General features: G+C 36.8%; 1 protein-coding gene across 5 annotated transcripts in view; it reads right to left on the reverse strand.

The window, feature by feature from the left end:
- Positions 1–17,054, reverse strand: part of NBAS (NBAS subunit of NRZ tethering complex) — a 160,455-nt gene that overhangs the window by 1,121 nt on the left and 142,280 nt on the right. For 3 of the 5 annotated variants that reach the window (XM_085218043.1, XM_085218042.1, XM_085218041.1), the window contains one exon: positions 10,585–10,713. In XM_085218043.1, coding sequence (XP_085074169.1) covers positions 10,585–10,713 — 129 coding nt within the window. Of the gene's footprint in view, positions 1–1,365; positions 1,450–2,858; positions 2,968–10,584; positions 10,714–17,054 lie in introns of all 5 variants that reach the window. The other 2 variants (XR_014881627.1, XM_085218040.1) reach the window with 2 other exon arrangements.

Raw genomic sequence — 17,054 nt, forward strand, 5'->3', positions numbered from 1 at the left:
AACTTCACCGTGAGGGTAACTGAGCACTGAAACACATTACTCAGAGAGGTTGTAAGGCCTCCTTCTTTGGAGATATTCAAAACCTGCCTAGATGTGATCCTGGCCAGTGTGCTGTAGGTGACTCCACTTGAAGCACAGGAGGGTTGGGCTAGATGATCTCAAGTGGTCCCTTCCAACCTCAACCGTTCTGTGATTCTGTGATCTTTAACAGTTTAATTACATTAGGATAAATATTTGTCCCGTACGAAGTTAAGCAATAAGAATGCTTAATAACCAGGGTAGGATTACATGAAAAGGTTTACATCGAGTTCTCAGTGCCCAGAGTGTAGAATGGACAACATCACTTACCTCCTTATTAATAAGGACACACTGGGGAAGGACCAGAATACATCATATTTTAGTCACTTTTATTAATATGACACATTGCATTTTATACTGACAGCACTCTCAAAATCGAGCAGATTTTCCAGAAGAATATTTCCAAAAAATATTTGGAGCACACATCTCTGTGAGACACCAGAAAAAGCTGGCTATTTGATACATTTAGAGTACATACTCACTCGAAAATCTAGTCTATCACTTTACAAATAACAGAGTACATTAAACTCTATTTCAGCTAATTTTGATCAAAGCATTTTCTACGTTCTATGAAATGCATTGTTATTTTAATCAGTTTGGGTGTCATGACACTCAAAGAAATGCAATAAAACAATGCAGGTAATGCAAAAATGACCAAAACAGTGGTAGGCATTCTGAATTAAATGACTGCATCCTATCAACTTACAAATATAGTAGATAAATGCTTGCATTTACAAAACAAAACAAAACTGTATTAAAGCAGCCTGGTTTTGGTGGTTTTTTTTTTTTGTTTTTTTTTTTTCCCCATTTTCTATAATAACGATGCCTTATATGCTTCATACCCACACACCAGCAAATAATAAAAATCCAATAATCCAGTGATTTGGCACCACCTGAAGACCCATTCAGCTACAACTATTGTATACTGAGAGACTTGCCAATGACACTTGAGAATTTATACAATTTTTAATCTAATTATCATTAAAAAACATTTAACTCTGAATCTTTTCAGACATTTAACATTTCTCTGGCTCTATCCAAACTAAAACAGTACAAAGCTTTGCTTCCTCTTGTTCATATGTAGTGCGTAGCACCATTCTGTGCCCCTAGCTTTACCAAGAGCACACACTGTAAGAGGCACTTCTGACTCATAAACCCATTCTCTATTCCATGAAGCTTTCACTACCATTACTATGTAATAGCAACAATTTGCAGGGAACTTATTTACGTACTTTGCAGAAAGATCAAACATAACTATGATCTATCAGTCAAGAAAACCAAACTTACTGGTGAGTATCTTTCTCACACACATACGTTGTACACCAGTTAACACGGACCATGTCATGTGGGAGATGACTCCCTCCAGTTTCCCTATAGGGGCAATGAAAGAAACAGGATCCTCAATGCATAAATCACATCAGGTGTGTGACCTTCTCTTGAATGCATGGCATTACAAGACTCAAGTTTTGTTACCTTGTTTGAGAGTACTGATATTTGTATGCAGAGGAACTGCGTTCATAAGGGACCATCAGGAGCTCATAGTATTGAAGCGGATGAGACAACTGCCACTAACTTCAGAAGAAAGAACTTCCTTTGAAGTAATAACAAATTCTTTTAGAAGAAAGGTCTTTACTGAATCTAAACAATTTTAGACTGATTAATATGTTTGTCTTCTGCGAGACAAAAAGTCAGTATAAAATCAAAACCATGTACGTGCTAAGAAACAGCAATAATTTGTTGGTCTATTTTGGAAAAGATGTACATTATACAAGATACATACAATTAAAAAAGGGAAAAATAGAATACATTAAATATCGAAGCATGAAAACAAACTATATTTCATCAATCACAAAGTCTCAGATAACTACTGCTAGGTGCAGCTCATCTCCAGACAGCTGTTTATCACATTTAATAACACGTGATTATTCCTTTTAGTTTATAAGTTTCCAGAAAAAGAGAATGACTTTATCATATTATTCAAGAAGATAGTTTGCTGTTTTGCCCTCATGCTACTTTTTCTATTACTTCATTTAAGTGTTTTTCTTTCCATTGAAATTTTAGACAGTTTCCTCCAAGTCTTCAGTATTTTTCTAAATTGAGAGGAATATTCTGCTGCACCTCTGTGCTCCATATGCTCTATTCTTGACCAGTACGTAGGGCACAGCTTTACTAAGCACTTCGCTGTTTGATTTTATGGACATAAACCACAAACAATAATTACACTAATGAGAATAACAACAGATGGGAAATCTAATTTAAGTTTTTCAGGCTACTATTCTGTTAGTGAAAAGTCCTACAGACTAATGTAATTTAATGTGCCAAAAATCTACAAATTGGAGAGAGATGAGTATGAAAGTAGTACATCTTTTTTTTCAGCATAAATATATTAAAACATTGCAGCTATACTGTGGACATGAAGATGTCCACAGATGTAACACAGGAGTAGAGCAATTCGCCTGTACCCATGCATGAAAAAGATTGCTGTGTATTTACACACAACATAAGAGCAGACAAAATGCTCTTGTTTGTGTCTGACAGCCCATATATAAGATTGAATTGCTCGGTAGGTTGAAACTGATCAACTGAATTCAAGGCTGTCTGAAAGTATGGTAAAAGGGGAAATCTTTGAAAGGTATTTAGCTGCAGGTGACTGGATGGAGACATAAGATAACAACAATTCAGAAAGCCAATTGTATCCTGGGCTGCTCCTAAAGCAGCATGATCAGCAGGTTGAGGGAGATGATTCTCCCCCCCTCTGCTCTGCTGTCAGGGGGTCCTACCTGGAGGACTGTATTCAGCTCTAGGGCCCATAATGTGAGAAGAACATGATACAGTTGGAATGGGTCCAGAGGAGGCCACAAGGACTATCGGAGGACTGGAGCACCTCTCCTACAAAGAAAGGTTGAGAGAGTTGGGCTTGTTCAGCCTGAAGTAGAGAAGGATCTTGGGAGTGAACTTATATAGCAGAATTCTGGTACCTTAAGGAGGTCTAAAGAAGTCTGGAGATGGACTCTTTATCAGGGAGTCGAGCAATAGAGAAATAGGTTTTAAACTAAAAGAGGAGAGACTTAGATTAGATATAAGAAAACAATAACTTCTTTACTCAGAGAGTGGTGAGGCACTGGAACAGGCTGCCCAGAGAGGCTATGGACGCCCCGTATCAGGAGGTGTTCAAGGCTAAGTTGGATGAGGCCCTAGGCAGCTTCTTCCCCCAGTAAAAGGTATCACTGCCCATAGCAGGGGGGTTGAAACTAAATGACCTCTAAGGTCCATTCAAGCCCAAACCATACTATGGCTCTATGATCCTATAAACAGCTCCTTTTAACACATTTCCTGGGACCAAGGCCACTCCTGTTCTGCCCTATTTCAGTAAATCTAAGTGGAAGCTTCAAATGAAGTTGACAGGATAGGATTCTGAATAAATGGAAGACAGCAGTTTTATTAAAAGCTGTTGTAGTCTTTGGCAAATGATACCACAGAATGTAAAAGCTCATCCAAACTTAAAGGGAAAACTGGGCAAAACTGAGGAAGAAAATGACTAGCAGTTACTCAGTACACAAATATATATGACTGAAAATAACTGGAAGCTGTGAGGATAGTTCAGAAGAACATACACATACAGTCTTCTGTGTGGAGTAATGGCATTGGTGGATAAGTAAGGACAACTGGTACTGTCTAGCTGGAATTCTGCAAGGCCTTTGACATGGTCCCACAGCACATCCTTATCTCTAAATTGAAAAGATATGGATTTGAAAGGTGGGCTATTTGGAGGATAAGGAATTGGCTGGAAGGTCACAGCGAGAGATTTTGTGGTCCATGGCTCTGTGACCGTGGTGCTCCCAATGGTGCTCCCTGGGGTTCTGTCTTCAAACTCCTGCTCTTTAACATCTTTATCAATGACCTGGGCTGTGGACTGAGTGCACTCTCAGCAAGTTTGCTGATGACACTAAACTGAATGGTGCTGTTGATAGAATAGAAGGAAATAATGTCATACAGAGGGACCTGGACAGCTTTGAAAAGTGGGCCTAAGTGAATCTAATGAGGAAGACTGGCTTTTTTTACATACACAGACAGTGACAGGTCAAGGGGAATGACTTGAAACTAAAAGAATGGAGTTATGTTAGATGTGAGGAAGAAATTCTTTACTCAGATGGTGATGAGGCACTGGAATATGTTGCTGACAGAAGCTGTGAATTCCCCATCCCTGGAGGCATTCAAGGCCAGGCTCTGGGCAGCCTGATCTGATGGGTGGCAACTCTGCTCACAGCAGGGGAGTTGGAACTGAATGGTCTTTAAGGCCCTTTCAATCCAGGCCATTCTATGATTCTATTTCTTCTGCTTTTACTCTTCACTAGACTTGTAATTATTCCCCCTCTATTAGAGCCAGGACACTGATCTAGATGGACTTCTGATCCTCAAAATTGTACGTTTACACATAAATTCAATGTTATTTTTGCTTGCTGATGATTTTGATTTTGACCATATTTGAAATATTCTTTGAATTAGCACACATTGGCTACAAGAATATCAACCTAGCATACAAACCAAATATTAACCTATAGCAGACACAGAATCTCTAAATTTACTATAGTTTCTTTTTAAAAATTTTTTGAAAGTGAATGCAGTTAAGACAATTTCTGCAAAGCAACTCTACCATCCTAGTAATAAAAAGGTGTACTTTTTTCCAGGCAGTCAGCAAAGCAGGATCTTATTAATGAGTTGCTTCTGATCCACCTGCGTATGTAAGTGCCTTTACTCTCCCATGATGAGAACTGAATCTTAAAACACTGGCTCTAGTAGGATACAGCTGATCCCCCAAAACATTGTTCCACTGATACGGAATGCAGCCAACTGTAGTTCAAGCAAATCTCAGAAAGAAAGGCATCTTCTGCCAAATAAATGCATAACCACCTTTCATTTTGTGTGAACATGAGAGTAAACCATACACCACATTAAAGTGAAACATACAGTATATATGACAGAGAAAAATCATTGTATCTACCGACACTACCATGCTGAGTGTGCTAAATTTTTCATTAGTGTAAAGCCCAGTTACTTTTGAAAGGCTTAAATGGGAGAAGCTTCATTTTTTCACACCCATTTCCTCTTCAGTTGGTTTTGACAGTACAAATTTAGCATAACATTCACACAGACAGTGTGCACAGGTATAAGCAGAAGGAAAGGAAATCCTGCTTTTTTTTTCCTTGTCTTACATACCTTCTTGGGTATTGGCTGAAATCTACGCTAATGATACAGGCATTCAAGTTTTGTTTCTGATGACTGCCTCACTTCTATAGACTATCAATAATTTTTCCTGCTAGAAGTGTGTATTCATCTAAAATTCCAGAGGCCACATAAAAACAAAATTGCAATAGATGCACTCATCATTTCCATCATTGCATTGCTAAAGCATTCTGCTTAAAACAGGGTTTGTACATTTTATCCAAATATCTCTCTGATGCAAAATTTATAAAAGGGCCTACATCTGCTGATGATAAATCATGCCTCAGCAGGGCCTCCCTTGACAAGCTCAGAATTGAAGCCCACTCTCTCTCCACAAGTCTCAATCTCTTTCTGCGTATCCTCAGCAGGACAGGGAGGAGCCAGCCTCATCACAAAGTCTTAGGGAGGACACATTCAAGCTGTTTCTGAAACACCCTTGGCAAATGATCCGAACAAGAAGCAGCTGTACAACCAGTATGCTGACAGCTGTATTTCTGAATCAGAATGACATTTGGTGTCTTATGTTCGACTTGGTGTTGTTGGTGTATAATTAGTAAGGTTTAAGCATGCTTGCCTGGGGCTTTGCCATCAGCACACTGATGTTACCAACTGCAAATGGGCTAAGGCTTGAGGCACTCAGCTCTGCCAATATAGCAGCTCTCCTGGGTGAGCACAGGCAGGGAATCTGCAAGTTTTATACAGCCTTCTATGCTAAACAGGTAGGTGAAAATCAACCTTGCCAGAAGAAGTGGCAGCTCTTCTGACCTACTAGGAAGAGTAACTTGAGGCATCTAGGAAGTTTTACTGGTAATCACTGAGGCCTCTGAAAATTCAAGTGACCATAAATGAAAGCAAAAAAAAAAATGTGGTTCTACTCTCTAGGACTAATGCTATATCTCATATCAGTAACTACAGTAAATAGTATTTTTACTGTTTGTTGTTACAGCCTACCTAGATATTATACCCACGGGTGTATGATAAAAATCTCTCTGTAGCAAGAACTTCAGAGAAGCAAGAGCTGGTCAGAAGGTTCCCTTTACCTAACACAGAAAGGGCCAGGTCAAAGTCTGGGCAATTCCCAGTCAACAGTTTTTTATGTAGGTGTCCAGAGCGTCTGGTAATAGCAACAGGCAATGTTTTATCCACAATGTTTTATGCGCTGGAAATCCCATGCATTATGAAATATGGATACTAATGGAAAAATAAGAGCTGCTGACGACCGTAACAGCTAAAAAGATCTGAATCTGTTACTTCCTTGAGCATTAGCTCTACATCACAAGTAGAGGCAAAAGTGATATACATTTTATTTCTGAATGGAGTCAGCTTAGTTACAATGCAAATTAAGTAAGGGGGTAAGAAAATAAAGCGATCTAAAAAAAAATCTAGAAAAGTAAATGAGAGAGAGAGAGAGAGAACTGTTAGGTGAAATATACATAATTTCACAATATTTATCTGAAAAGATAAGCCGTATTAAGAGAATAGTCATACAATAACACAAAACAGAGAAAAAATAACTGGAAATTCTATTAATCTCCTACATTCTTCATAATTTTTCATACTACATTTTTCAATAAATTATTTTGTAAAGGTAGTCTCAGTAGTTCAGCACTGAAAGTATAGGATGTAAATGGAGACAGGTATTATTTTGGATTAACTGAAACATTTTCTAGTCCCACTTGCTATTAAAGCCTAAGATGAATATGTATTTGCACTGATTATTTTAGTCTCATTTGTTATCTTTATTAACAGTATACCTACCAACAGGCAGGAGAACATTCAGTTGCTCTGTTCCAAGTACAAAAATAAATCTTTATCAATGAAAGATAATCAAGTGTACAGATAACATGGAAACCTTTATCAGGAAAAAAAAAGTCCGGCTTCTAAGGGTAATGTCTAAGTTTCATTGGCAGTAATAAGCTTATTTAAGCAAACTTTTTACATTTTCAATTATTTTTTTTAATTATTTACATACCACAAAGAGGAAGACTGGTAATTTCTATTATTGAAAATAGGCAATTGGCAGTTTATAAAAAGATGCACAATAAAAAGCGAAGTCTGCAATTTCAAAAGAGCTTACACAAAATCTTGGTTGTTTTATTACAGGCAAAAGCTACACAACTCTTAGTATCAGCACTTCAGCATCATCCTTTTAACTGTAAACATCCATAAAGCTGTCAGCAACATAAAACAAATGGCTAACTAATACATCGTATCAGCAAGTGCTGTATTTTTCTCACAGTCATGTTTGCGAGCTGTTGTAACATTATGTCAGGGAATCAATAGCTATGATTTCCCTTTGCCAGATGTTATTTGTCCTTTTCCTATTCCATGGAAGCAGAAATGAGCTTCCTATAAAAAAAAAAATCACTAAAAAAAATTTACAAAAGCATTAACAGTTCTATTACTATTGCTAAAAGCAAGAAAAAATTATGCATACAAAATTATACTGAATAAACACTGACACAGCCAAATGGAATATGTACACACTTCTACATAGTTAGCTCCAAAAGTAATGCCTCCTATTTACCATGGAAACTACAACAGATACAAAGAGCACAATGACACTATTTAATAGAGGAAATTCTTAGCTATAAAGCACCATCAGCTATGCATTTTTGCCAGTGATAAATAAGAGCCTGTATGCCACAATCATAACAATCTGCACCAGCCAAAGCAATCCGCTGTTGCTGTCACCACTGCAGAAATGCACCACCCACCACCTCACTGTGCTTACATCCACTGTTGGGTGTCCATAAATGTTGAGCAAGTGTAGATGAATGCCGATAAGTTCAATTTTTTTCCTATATGGAGGAATTCAGTGTCACATCTTTGCTTCATATACACTTCCACCTCAGATGCTGTTGTGTCAGAGTGCCCCTCTGCTGCCATCTGTCACATGGCAACAACACGTAATGGGATACTGGTGGAAAGATTCAACCTCTGCTGTCACAAAATCAACATCCACCTCTGGCATTGTGGGCCACAATAATAAAATAGGAGGCATTACTTTCAGAGCAGCCCTTGTAGTTGGTAACACACGAACTTTCGTAACAATATGAGATTTGTATGTAACAAGGAATGAATGATAATTCCTACATCATACAAGAAAAGTCTGTGTTAGTTGCTTTTCCTCACATCCTACGTTCAAATACTGGGTAAACTATGTTTGATAGAATGAAGCCAGTAACACATTTTCATTGAATTACGATCAAGTATTAGACCAAAGCTAAATGCTTTGAAAATTCTAGGTTATGTATCATTGTTATGGAAGTATATGCTCATATTAATATTGAATTAGGAAGAAAAATTAGAAACAGCTTATCAAACTACCTTCTCCTAATCAAAAAGAACATAATTTCAGGAATGCACAGGTGTATGTACTAAGTTTTATATTACTAAGAAGATAATATGGTTCCTACTCCTAAAACTTCAATAAAATCTAATCAGACTAGAATGTAAAAAATCGAATGCTGCAGCACAGTGGAAAGAAAAGGCCAGTTAATAGAGCAATACAATTAGCAGCCATTCAGAAGGTGCTATTGCACAGCACTGGGCTTGAAAAGTAGTTAAATAAAATGTACTGAGACATAAAACCCTGCTGGGAAGCTTGAGAGCTAGTCACTAACTCAGCAGCTTTCATTTGTTAACAAGAAAGTCAATTTTAAAAGGTTAACAGAACATATAGATGAGAAAGTGGATGCATCGAGTGGCCAGATGCTTTTCTGTAAGACCATCTTGTTTCTTAAAAACAATTAGAAACCAAAATCTACAGCTGTAGGTGTTAAAACAAAAAAAAACTCACTACAAATAATCCACAGTTTTGGTAGTCAATATTAGAAATCTATATTTTGAGGAGAAAACAAACAGAATTTTTTTATTTAATTTGCGTAAGCAACAGGGAATATGAACACCTTCACAAAAGCCTATGGTTCTCTCCCTAGAACAACATTTTCAACTAAGAAATACTTCAAAATCATAGTAGATGTTAATTACGACAATGATATTTTGATACAAGTAGACATGCACTGCATGTAACATGCCCTTCTTCCTTTCCTGCAACTGTTTAAATGTCCAGTCACGTTCCATGACACTGGTGCTTCACACATTTCAGTAACACTTCTTTTTTTGAAGGCAAATTAGAAACATCTAGGTGAAGCAGATAAAACCTCAGGCGATTGAGAATAAAAGAGAAGTGAGACTAAGAGCAGAATCATTGGAAGAGCGAGGTGCAGAACATCCTGAACAGAGGATGGTGTGAAAGAAGGGGATCACACTGCACTGATTGTTGTAACTAAGGAATCTGAAAAACTTCTTGCAATGTATATAACTGGAGCAATCTGGACCACATCATTTATTATTTTACATTTTAATATGCAACTAGGAGTCCTCTAAGAGATTATATAAATTTCAGAAACATTGTTTTTCTTAACTAAATACTATACTTCTGGTGACCTTCAATGCAGTTATCCAGCCAGAACAAAAAGCATTCCTTCTCTTTTGCCACAGACAGCTAGATTGCTAACAAAATCGAAGCAAGTCTTTCAGGTTGTACGTGCATGTTCATTTAAATGTTTGAAGAAGTTTCAAACTTCAAGAGGGGAAAAAAAAAAAAAGAAAAAGATAATACAATGCTTCTGTCTAGGAAACTTGCTTCTACAATTTTAGATTTTACTTCTTAACTGAAAAGGAAACACACAAGACAAAAAACTAACAGTGTAACTTTATACAACAACTGAGAAATACACAGTAATGTATTTCACTTCTTGTCCAAGGAAGAGGTGCTATTTAGCTATTTTTGCCAGAAACTCTGCTGCAGTATCAAATGAAAATTTGTTGAGAATTACACAAAATTCCCAAGCATACATTCCTGTCCCTATCTGTTCTACAAAACAAAAGAGCTGCAACAGCTCACAATAGGACAAGTTTGTTAGAAACCTGCTAACTCATTTGTTGTACTTTTATCAGTTAAAAAAATAATAACAAGCAAGAATAGCCTCAGAGATAATAATCTACTTTATATAACACAATATATGTTCCACCATATTGACTTGCAATAGCATACTAGATAATTTAAAGAAAATATCGTCAGCTTTAATTACTTGAAGTATACATAAAAGATCTTATGAGAGCTGTGTTACTACTGTTCTGTCAACACAATAGCTGAGGAAAACCTTAATAATGATAAGGGCCTCAATAGTCTCTGCTTATCAAGATAGGAGGTAAGATAAGAGAACTAATTTATTACCATAAACTCTGAAGTGTAGTTAATTCAACTGCTCATACCTTAGTGACAGCTGTTATCTGCTTCAGTGCTGTATTATGAAGATCTTGATCCATGCTTTCCACCAGTAGTTTCAGGGATGGAAGCAAGAGGGAATGGTCAAGCAGCAACAAGCATAGTGCTTTTATACACTGAAAATAAAAGTAAACTTATTCAGCAAGATCTCTGGAGATATTAACATCATTCATACTAAAATTTATGAAATTTTTGTGCCAAATGCTGTATAAAACCAACATATGAAACAAATGAACTCCCTGATGGAAATAACTCTTCAGAAAGCTGAATAGACAGACTTAAAAAAATGTAGAATACAGGGTTATAAGTGGAGTGTTTGTTACATTAAGGCAAGACAGGCACTGAACCTACATTACATTCTGGAGTTTCTTAAACAGCAACAGAGAAATCACAGCCCTCTCTGGGATTAATACATTTGTGCTCAGTGAAATAGTGCAAAGCACAGAAAGAAATTTACCAGACACCTTTGGTACTTCTGTGACTCAATTATGCAAATAGAAAAATGGAACAAATCAAAGAGAAGAAAACAGTATATACCCCAGTGCAACAACATAAAGCTTTGTTGCAAAACTATTTCAAACTTAATACAAAGTTCTTCATGAGATGAAAGCACAGCAATTCAACCTCTCTCTCTTTCATTTAATTTCTTATACTTTATTAAAAAAACCCACAAATTTAGGATCAAAAACTGATGCAATCAAGAACTGATATTGTTTTTAAAAACAATGTGTTTCCAAATCTGCATCTTGACCGCAGCTTAGCAACAAAGCAAACAAACCAATCAAATAAAAAAACTCTCATATGTAACTTGCACTTCTGTTTTCTCTCAACAGTGCAATGATTTATCCACTTCAAAAAGCATTTAGATTAACAAATTACACAATAAATCAGACTACAATTTCCTTTTTGTTTTTCAAACAATGCTGTTCATTTTGCTTCACAGAGACCCATTCTTCACAGAGACCCAGCAAACATGTCCTGTATTACAGGGAACTTACACTGAGAGTTTTGAGTATTGTGCAACACTGTCCCCTTGAAAATAGCAGCCAAATCATCCAAGGGGTTTCTGTTTCACTACAACTTTTAGAAAAACCACAACTGTCAAATGCTCGTGAAACTTTTGATAATTTCACATTGCACTGGATTTCTTTTGAGCAGTATGCTTGATATAACAAGAGGTCTACTAAATGCAATCTTAGAGATTCACTCTATAAAGTCTCCTTTCCTTGAAAAGGTGTATACATGGCAGTAAATGGAGCTTATGCTCAAATATTTAAAAAATAACTTATGAATTGTAAGATACACAAACTGAACAAAACAGCAGTTTTACCATACTTGGTAACTTTTTCTACCTGAAAGCCTCTCAAAGCTAAAAAGAGAAGCAGCATCATAAGAAATTACCCATAAAAAGGCTCTCTAAAAGAACTCCAAATCATATTTTATGATGGTGTGTGGAAGAAAAGGAAACTAAGCAAATTTTCCAATGTAACTAGGTACAGGACACGCTTAAAGCTGCAGGTCAAGGAGACCAATGCTGCAGGTGTTGACTGTGTTTGCTGTCTCATTGCACTGCTTTAAGACAAGGAAAACTGTATCATTCAGCAAGAAAATGCAATGATATTAACTTCCTTATTTTCAAAGCAATTGCATTTAACTCAGATGACGTGCCACTGTTTAGTCTGCATCTTAGATGTTTCAAGATTATGCTCTAATACTGGTTATGCATTCTAATGGGACATTTTGTGAAGCAATCTGCTTTGTTCATCACAGAGGCATAAAGGCCTCCACAGAAGAAAACACACACTTAGCTATCCAATTAGTTTAGCAGATTTGAAGTGAAAGGTTGTTAGACTTCAGGTAGCTACCAGACGTATTACTTGAGTATCTTTGTGCCTTATTTTAATGTGCCTAGGAGACATCAAATATTCAGAAACAATGTTCAAATTTAGAGAACCCATAATTTCCCTTAAAGCAGAAGCACATTCCAGTGATTCTCATGCTTCTTGTTATACACTTGTTTGTAAACTAAAAGTCTTTTATTAGCTTCTTTTCCCTCTAGAAACATCCACATCAAGTCACTTCTCAGTCTCTCATAAGGTAATATACTGCACTCTTTCAGTCTTCTACTTTCAGGTATTTTTTATCTGTGCACTAACTTTTGCATGCTCTCTGTTCTGTCCCTAACTTTTAAGCATCATTTCAAAATGCAGCTGTAATAACAAAGCATCATATTCTCATCAGTGGTTTACACAGCCTCTATTTTCCTGATACTCTTGTGACATGGCATCATGATTAACGACACATTGCTATGAAAAATCTAGTAACAAAATGTATAAAAAAAACAACATTTCTTGCTTTAGTTTTTATTAAAGATCTCAACCAAACAAACAGTAGTACTAATGTGTGAGAATTCAGCACTGAAAAATTTGTTTGATAAATAAATAAACAGATGTTTCTAGGACTGAAAAATTCACCTGAAGCACTCACAAAAATAATAAATCAAGAGACATCACCCTTGATAAGAAGACAGGCTACTCAAGACTGATAAAGAGCAGTGTGTCCTTTAGAAATAGAAGAAAAAAGACACGCAAGAGGAAAAGGAATTGTAGACTTATCAGATACTAAGTCTGTGAAAACTATCAAAACATATAATGAGAAATCAAGCAAAAAATCATACAGAAAAATGTTCCTACGGGCCTTTCCAACAGGTTTCATAGTTAGGAATAAGACCGTTACTATGGTGTATTTTCAATTTCGCACGACTTTCAAAATGTCAATGAAACACTGTCAGAGAGACAAGGGAAATAATACACAAAACAGCCTTCCAGCAAATCCTTCCAGCAGCCTCTATCCCTTTTTCCACCAAAGTGATGGGACAATTTGCCAAGGATGGAAGACTGTCCAAATAACAAAGCCATCTCCTTGTACTTCTGTCACTGCTGCTTTGGGCAGGAACTAGAAATCCAATTTGCAGTAAGCCAACACCTGCAACACTTCTCAAGACAAACAGCTTTTTCTCTGCAATAACTGTGGAATGTGCTTTGTGCTGTGGTGTGAGGCTGTGTGTACAGTGGATAGAATGGTATCTGTATCAGACTATCTATGACTTTCCTGCTCTCACTGCCATGCAGTAGCAGAAACTTTTGTAAAGAATTTACAAAACAGATTTCACAGGAGTACGCTTTTGCTCCAGTATCATTCAAAGTTTTAATGGGTAGTTTCAATAACTAGATTCAGAATATAAGCAGTATTATGTCAGGAGATCAAAAGACAGCATTTAAATTGAGTGCAAGCTTGCAGATAACACAAGGCTGAGTGGTGCAGTTGGCACACCTAAGGGATAGGATACCATCCAGAGAGACCTAGGCAGGATCAAGCTGTCTTGCATTACACGGGTCATGGCAACCCCCATTATCAGTACCAGCTGAGAGATACAAGGATAGTGCACAGCCCTTACAAAAAAAAAAAAAACTTGGAGGTACTAGTAGCTGGGAAGCTGAACATGAGCCAGACATGCTATCTCACAGACCAGAAAGCCAATTGTATCCTGGGCTGCCTCAGAAGAAGCGTGGCCAGCAGGATGAAGAAGGTGATCCTGCCTCTCTGCCCTGCACTGGTGAGACCTCAACTGGAGTACTGTGTCCAGATGTGGAGTCCTCAGTACGGGAGTGACACAGACCTGTTTTGGAGCATGCCCAGACGAGGAGCACAGAAATGATCCAAGGAATGGAACATTGCCACTGCAAGGACAGGCTGAGAGAGCTGGGGCTGTTTAACCTGGAGAAGGGAGGTCAGGAGAGATGTGACAGTAGCATTATAGTGTCTAAAGGGGGCTCTAAGAAAGAAAGGGATGGACATTTTAGCAGGGGCTGTTGTGCCAGGACAAGGGAAATGGTTTCAAACTAAAAGAGGGGAGATTCAAACTGGAGATAGGGAAGTTGTTTTTTATGATAAGGGTAGTGAAGCACTGGAACAGGTTGCCCAGAGAGGTGGGGGATGTCATGACATGAAACATCAGGCTGGATGGGGCTCTCAACAAACCAGTCTAGCTGTAGATATCCCTGTTCATTGCATGGGAGTTAGATTATATGACCTTTAAAAGTCCCTTCCAACTCAAACAATTCTTTGATTTTATGAAATTCAAAAACCTCAAAAAAAAAAAGATCAGAATCAGCTGCAAATGAAGAAAAACATAGAAAGTAAATTCATATGTAAAAAGCAGGAATAATCAGCTAAGAATAGAAAAATGTTATTCTAGGAGATAAGCACTTATGGCCACTAGAACCTCAGCAGATTACAAAGAAGAGACTAGATGCATTCTCCCATTTAAGCGTTTAGGTTACCTGACACATCACTATGACCAAACCTTGATAGAAAAACATGAGATATTCAGAGGAGTCAAGTCTTAACACTCAGTTGGGGTAAGACGACTTGCCCTTTTCTAAAGATATTAATCAGGAAATGCAGGAGAAGTCAGATAGTTCAAATGTGCATTTCAAGCAAGTAAAACAATGCTTACTTCAATGAAAAGTAATGAAGAAAAACCTATCCACTGAATAATGCAAATGAAACCAACCAAAATAAAAAGCCTACATACACAGATACAAAGATTAAAACTATGCAATTCCCCAGAAGACATTAAAAAGAGTTTGGCTGTAAAAAAAACCTAGAAAAACCAGCAGAAGGAAGAATAAAGGAAAAAAGAACGCTTTCTGATTAAATTTGCATCTAAAGAAATGTTTTTTCTAACTTCTAGATCATAATGACTTAAATCTTTTTTTCCAACACAATATTTGGACTTCAGAATGGAAATGTTATCCATGTTGATAAAATGATCTCTCCATTTTTAGAGTTCTATCATTCAAGGTTTCTCCTCTTAATCAGTGTGTTTATTCAAATTTACCCACGTTTCCTCCTCTTCAACTTAAAACACCATAGCTTGCATTTGTAGATAACTACACAATTCAACATTATAGTGCAACTCCTGTTGCCATACAACATTCTAGCATTCATAGGAAAGGTTTGGAAAATTGATTCTCAAATATGAGATGAGTTTTACTAGTAATGAAATTTATACCACATCTGTATATTCACATCCATATGTTAAGGTTCTTCCATATCCAGTACCTTTAAAAAACAAGGCATCTCTAACTAAAGCCCAACAACATCGAAACAGTGAATAAATAATGAACTAGTTACAGAATTTAAGAAAAAACTCACTTCAGAAATCACAATTCTTTTTTGATAAACTGATTGCTGTAAGATAATATCCTTCACTGAGATTAGCATTCCTGGTTTGATAAAGTGAGTTAGAAAATTCTACTTCAGCAAGGTTTGACTACTCTCATGCAAAAGATAATGAGTTTACAAGCCGTGATGAACCATTCAGCACTACCTAAAGAACAGCTACATGCACTTATACCAGTCCCAAGGATACAGAAACCAGCCTTACACCAGAATTTGTATTTGGAATGAGTAAATTAATAAATGAATGCACTGTTTCAGTTTAGTGACAGTTTGAGGAGTTGTGTTTTTACACAGACTTTGAACTTAACTATAATCAGTCTGACTATTCAAAAAAAAAAAAAGCAAGCCCCAACTGGTCTATTTTAAACAGAACATGTTGTTTCTGTTCTGCTTATAATCTTAACATCAGCTTTTTTCCCCCCCCCCCCCATCACAAAGGCTATGATCATGTGAAGATAATAACAAGGGATTAATCAACCTACTAAAATATTCACAGGACTACTCTAAAGCTGCATGAAGTTTATTAAGCATTTCTCAAACACATCTTCATTAGTATACATTGTTTATGTACAAACACTTCAATAATTTTATCCTTCAGAGATTCTTATATTGAAGTAGGCATACACAGTTAAGGAAGACAGAATATTATCAAAAAGTAATTGCTTGAACATAAATTTTTATCACCAACACATTTTCAAGGATTTCTCACTCAACTTTTATACAGTTATGAGAGAAAATTACTAACACTTTAACAGCTTTTGCCACACTGACAATAATGCATATATGAAGTCTTTTTAGAAATACATGAAAGAATGGGTGCATTCCTGGGTGACCTAATCTAGGTGCTCCTGCTTCAGCAGGGCAACTGGACTAGATGATCTTTCGAGGTCCCTTCCAATTCCTGACATTGTGATTCCATGAGACATCTAATGGTCAATATAACTTAACTTGTGCTTAACAGTCTCAAAAAATTGCCCAAGATGTGATTCAAGTTCTGACTATTTTCAACAATGGACAATCCACATCTCCCCTAGGCAAGCACACAGTGTTTCATCACTTCAATGGAGAAAAACTTTTTCTTAGCATGAATCAGAATTTTTGATGTAAATTGTCTCTGTTGCATCTTGTTCAGTAAGCACCCCTAAGAAGAGGTTTTCTGCCTCCTCTACATATTTCCTCTTCCACGTATTTAGAAACAGCAATATTATCT

This window comes from Meleagris gallopavo, chromosome 2, assembly GCF_905368555.1.
Source record: "Meleagris gallopavo chromosome 2, MGAL_WU_HG_1.1, whole genome shotgun sequence".
Classification (NCBI taxonomy): domain Eukaryota; kingdom Metazoa; phylum Chordata; class Aves; order Galliformes; family Phasianidae; genus Meleagris; species Meleagris gallopavo.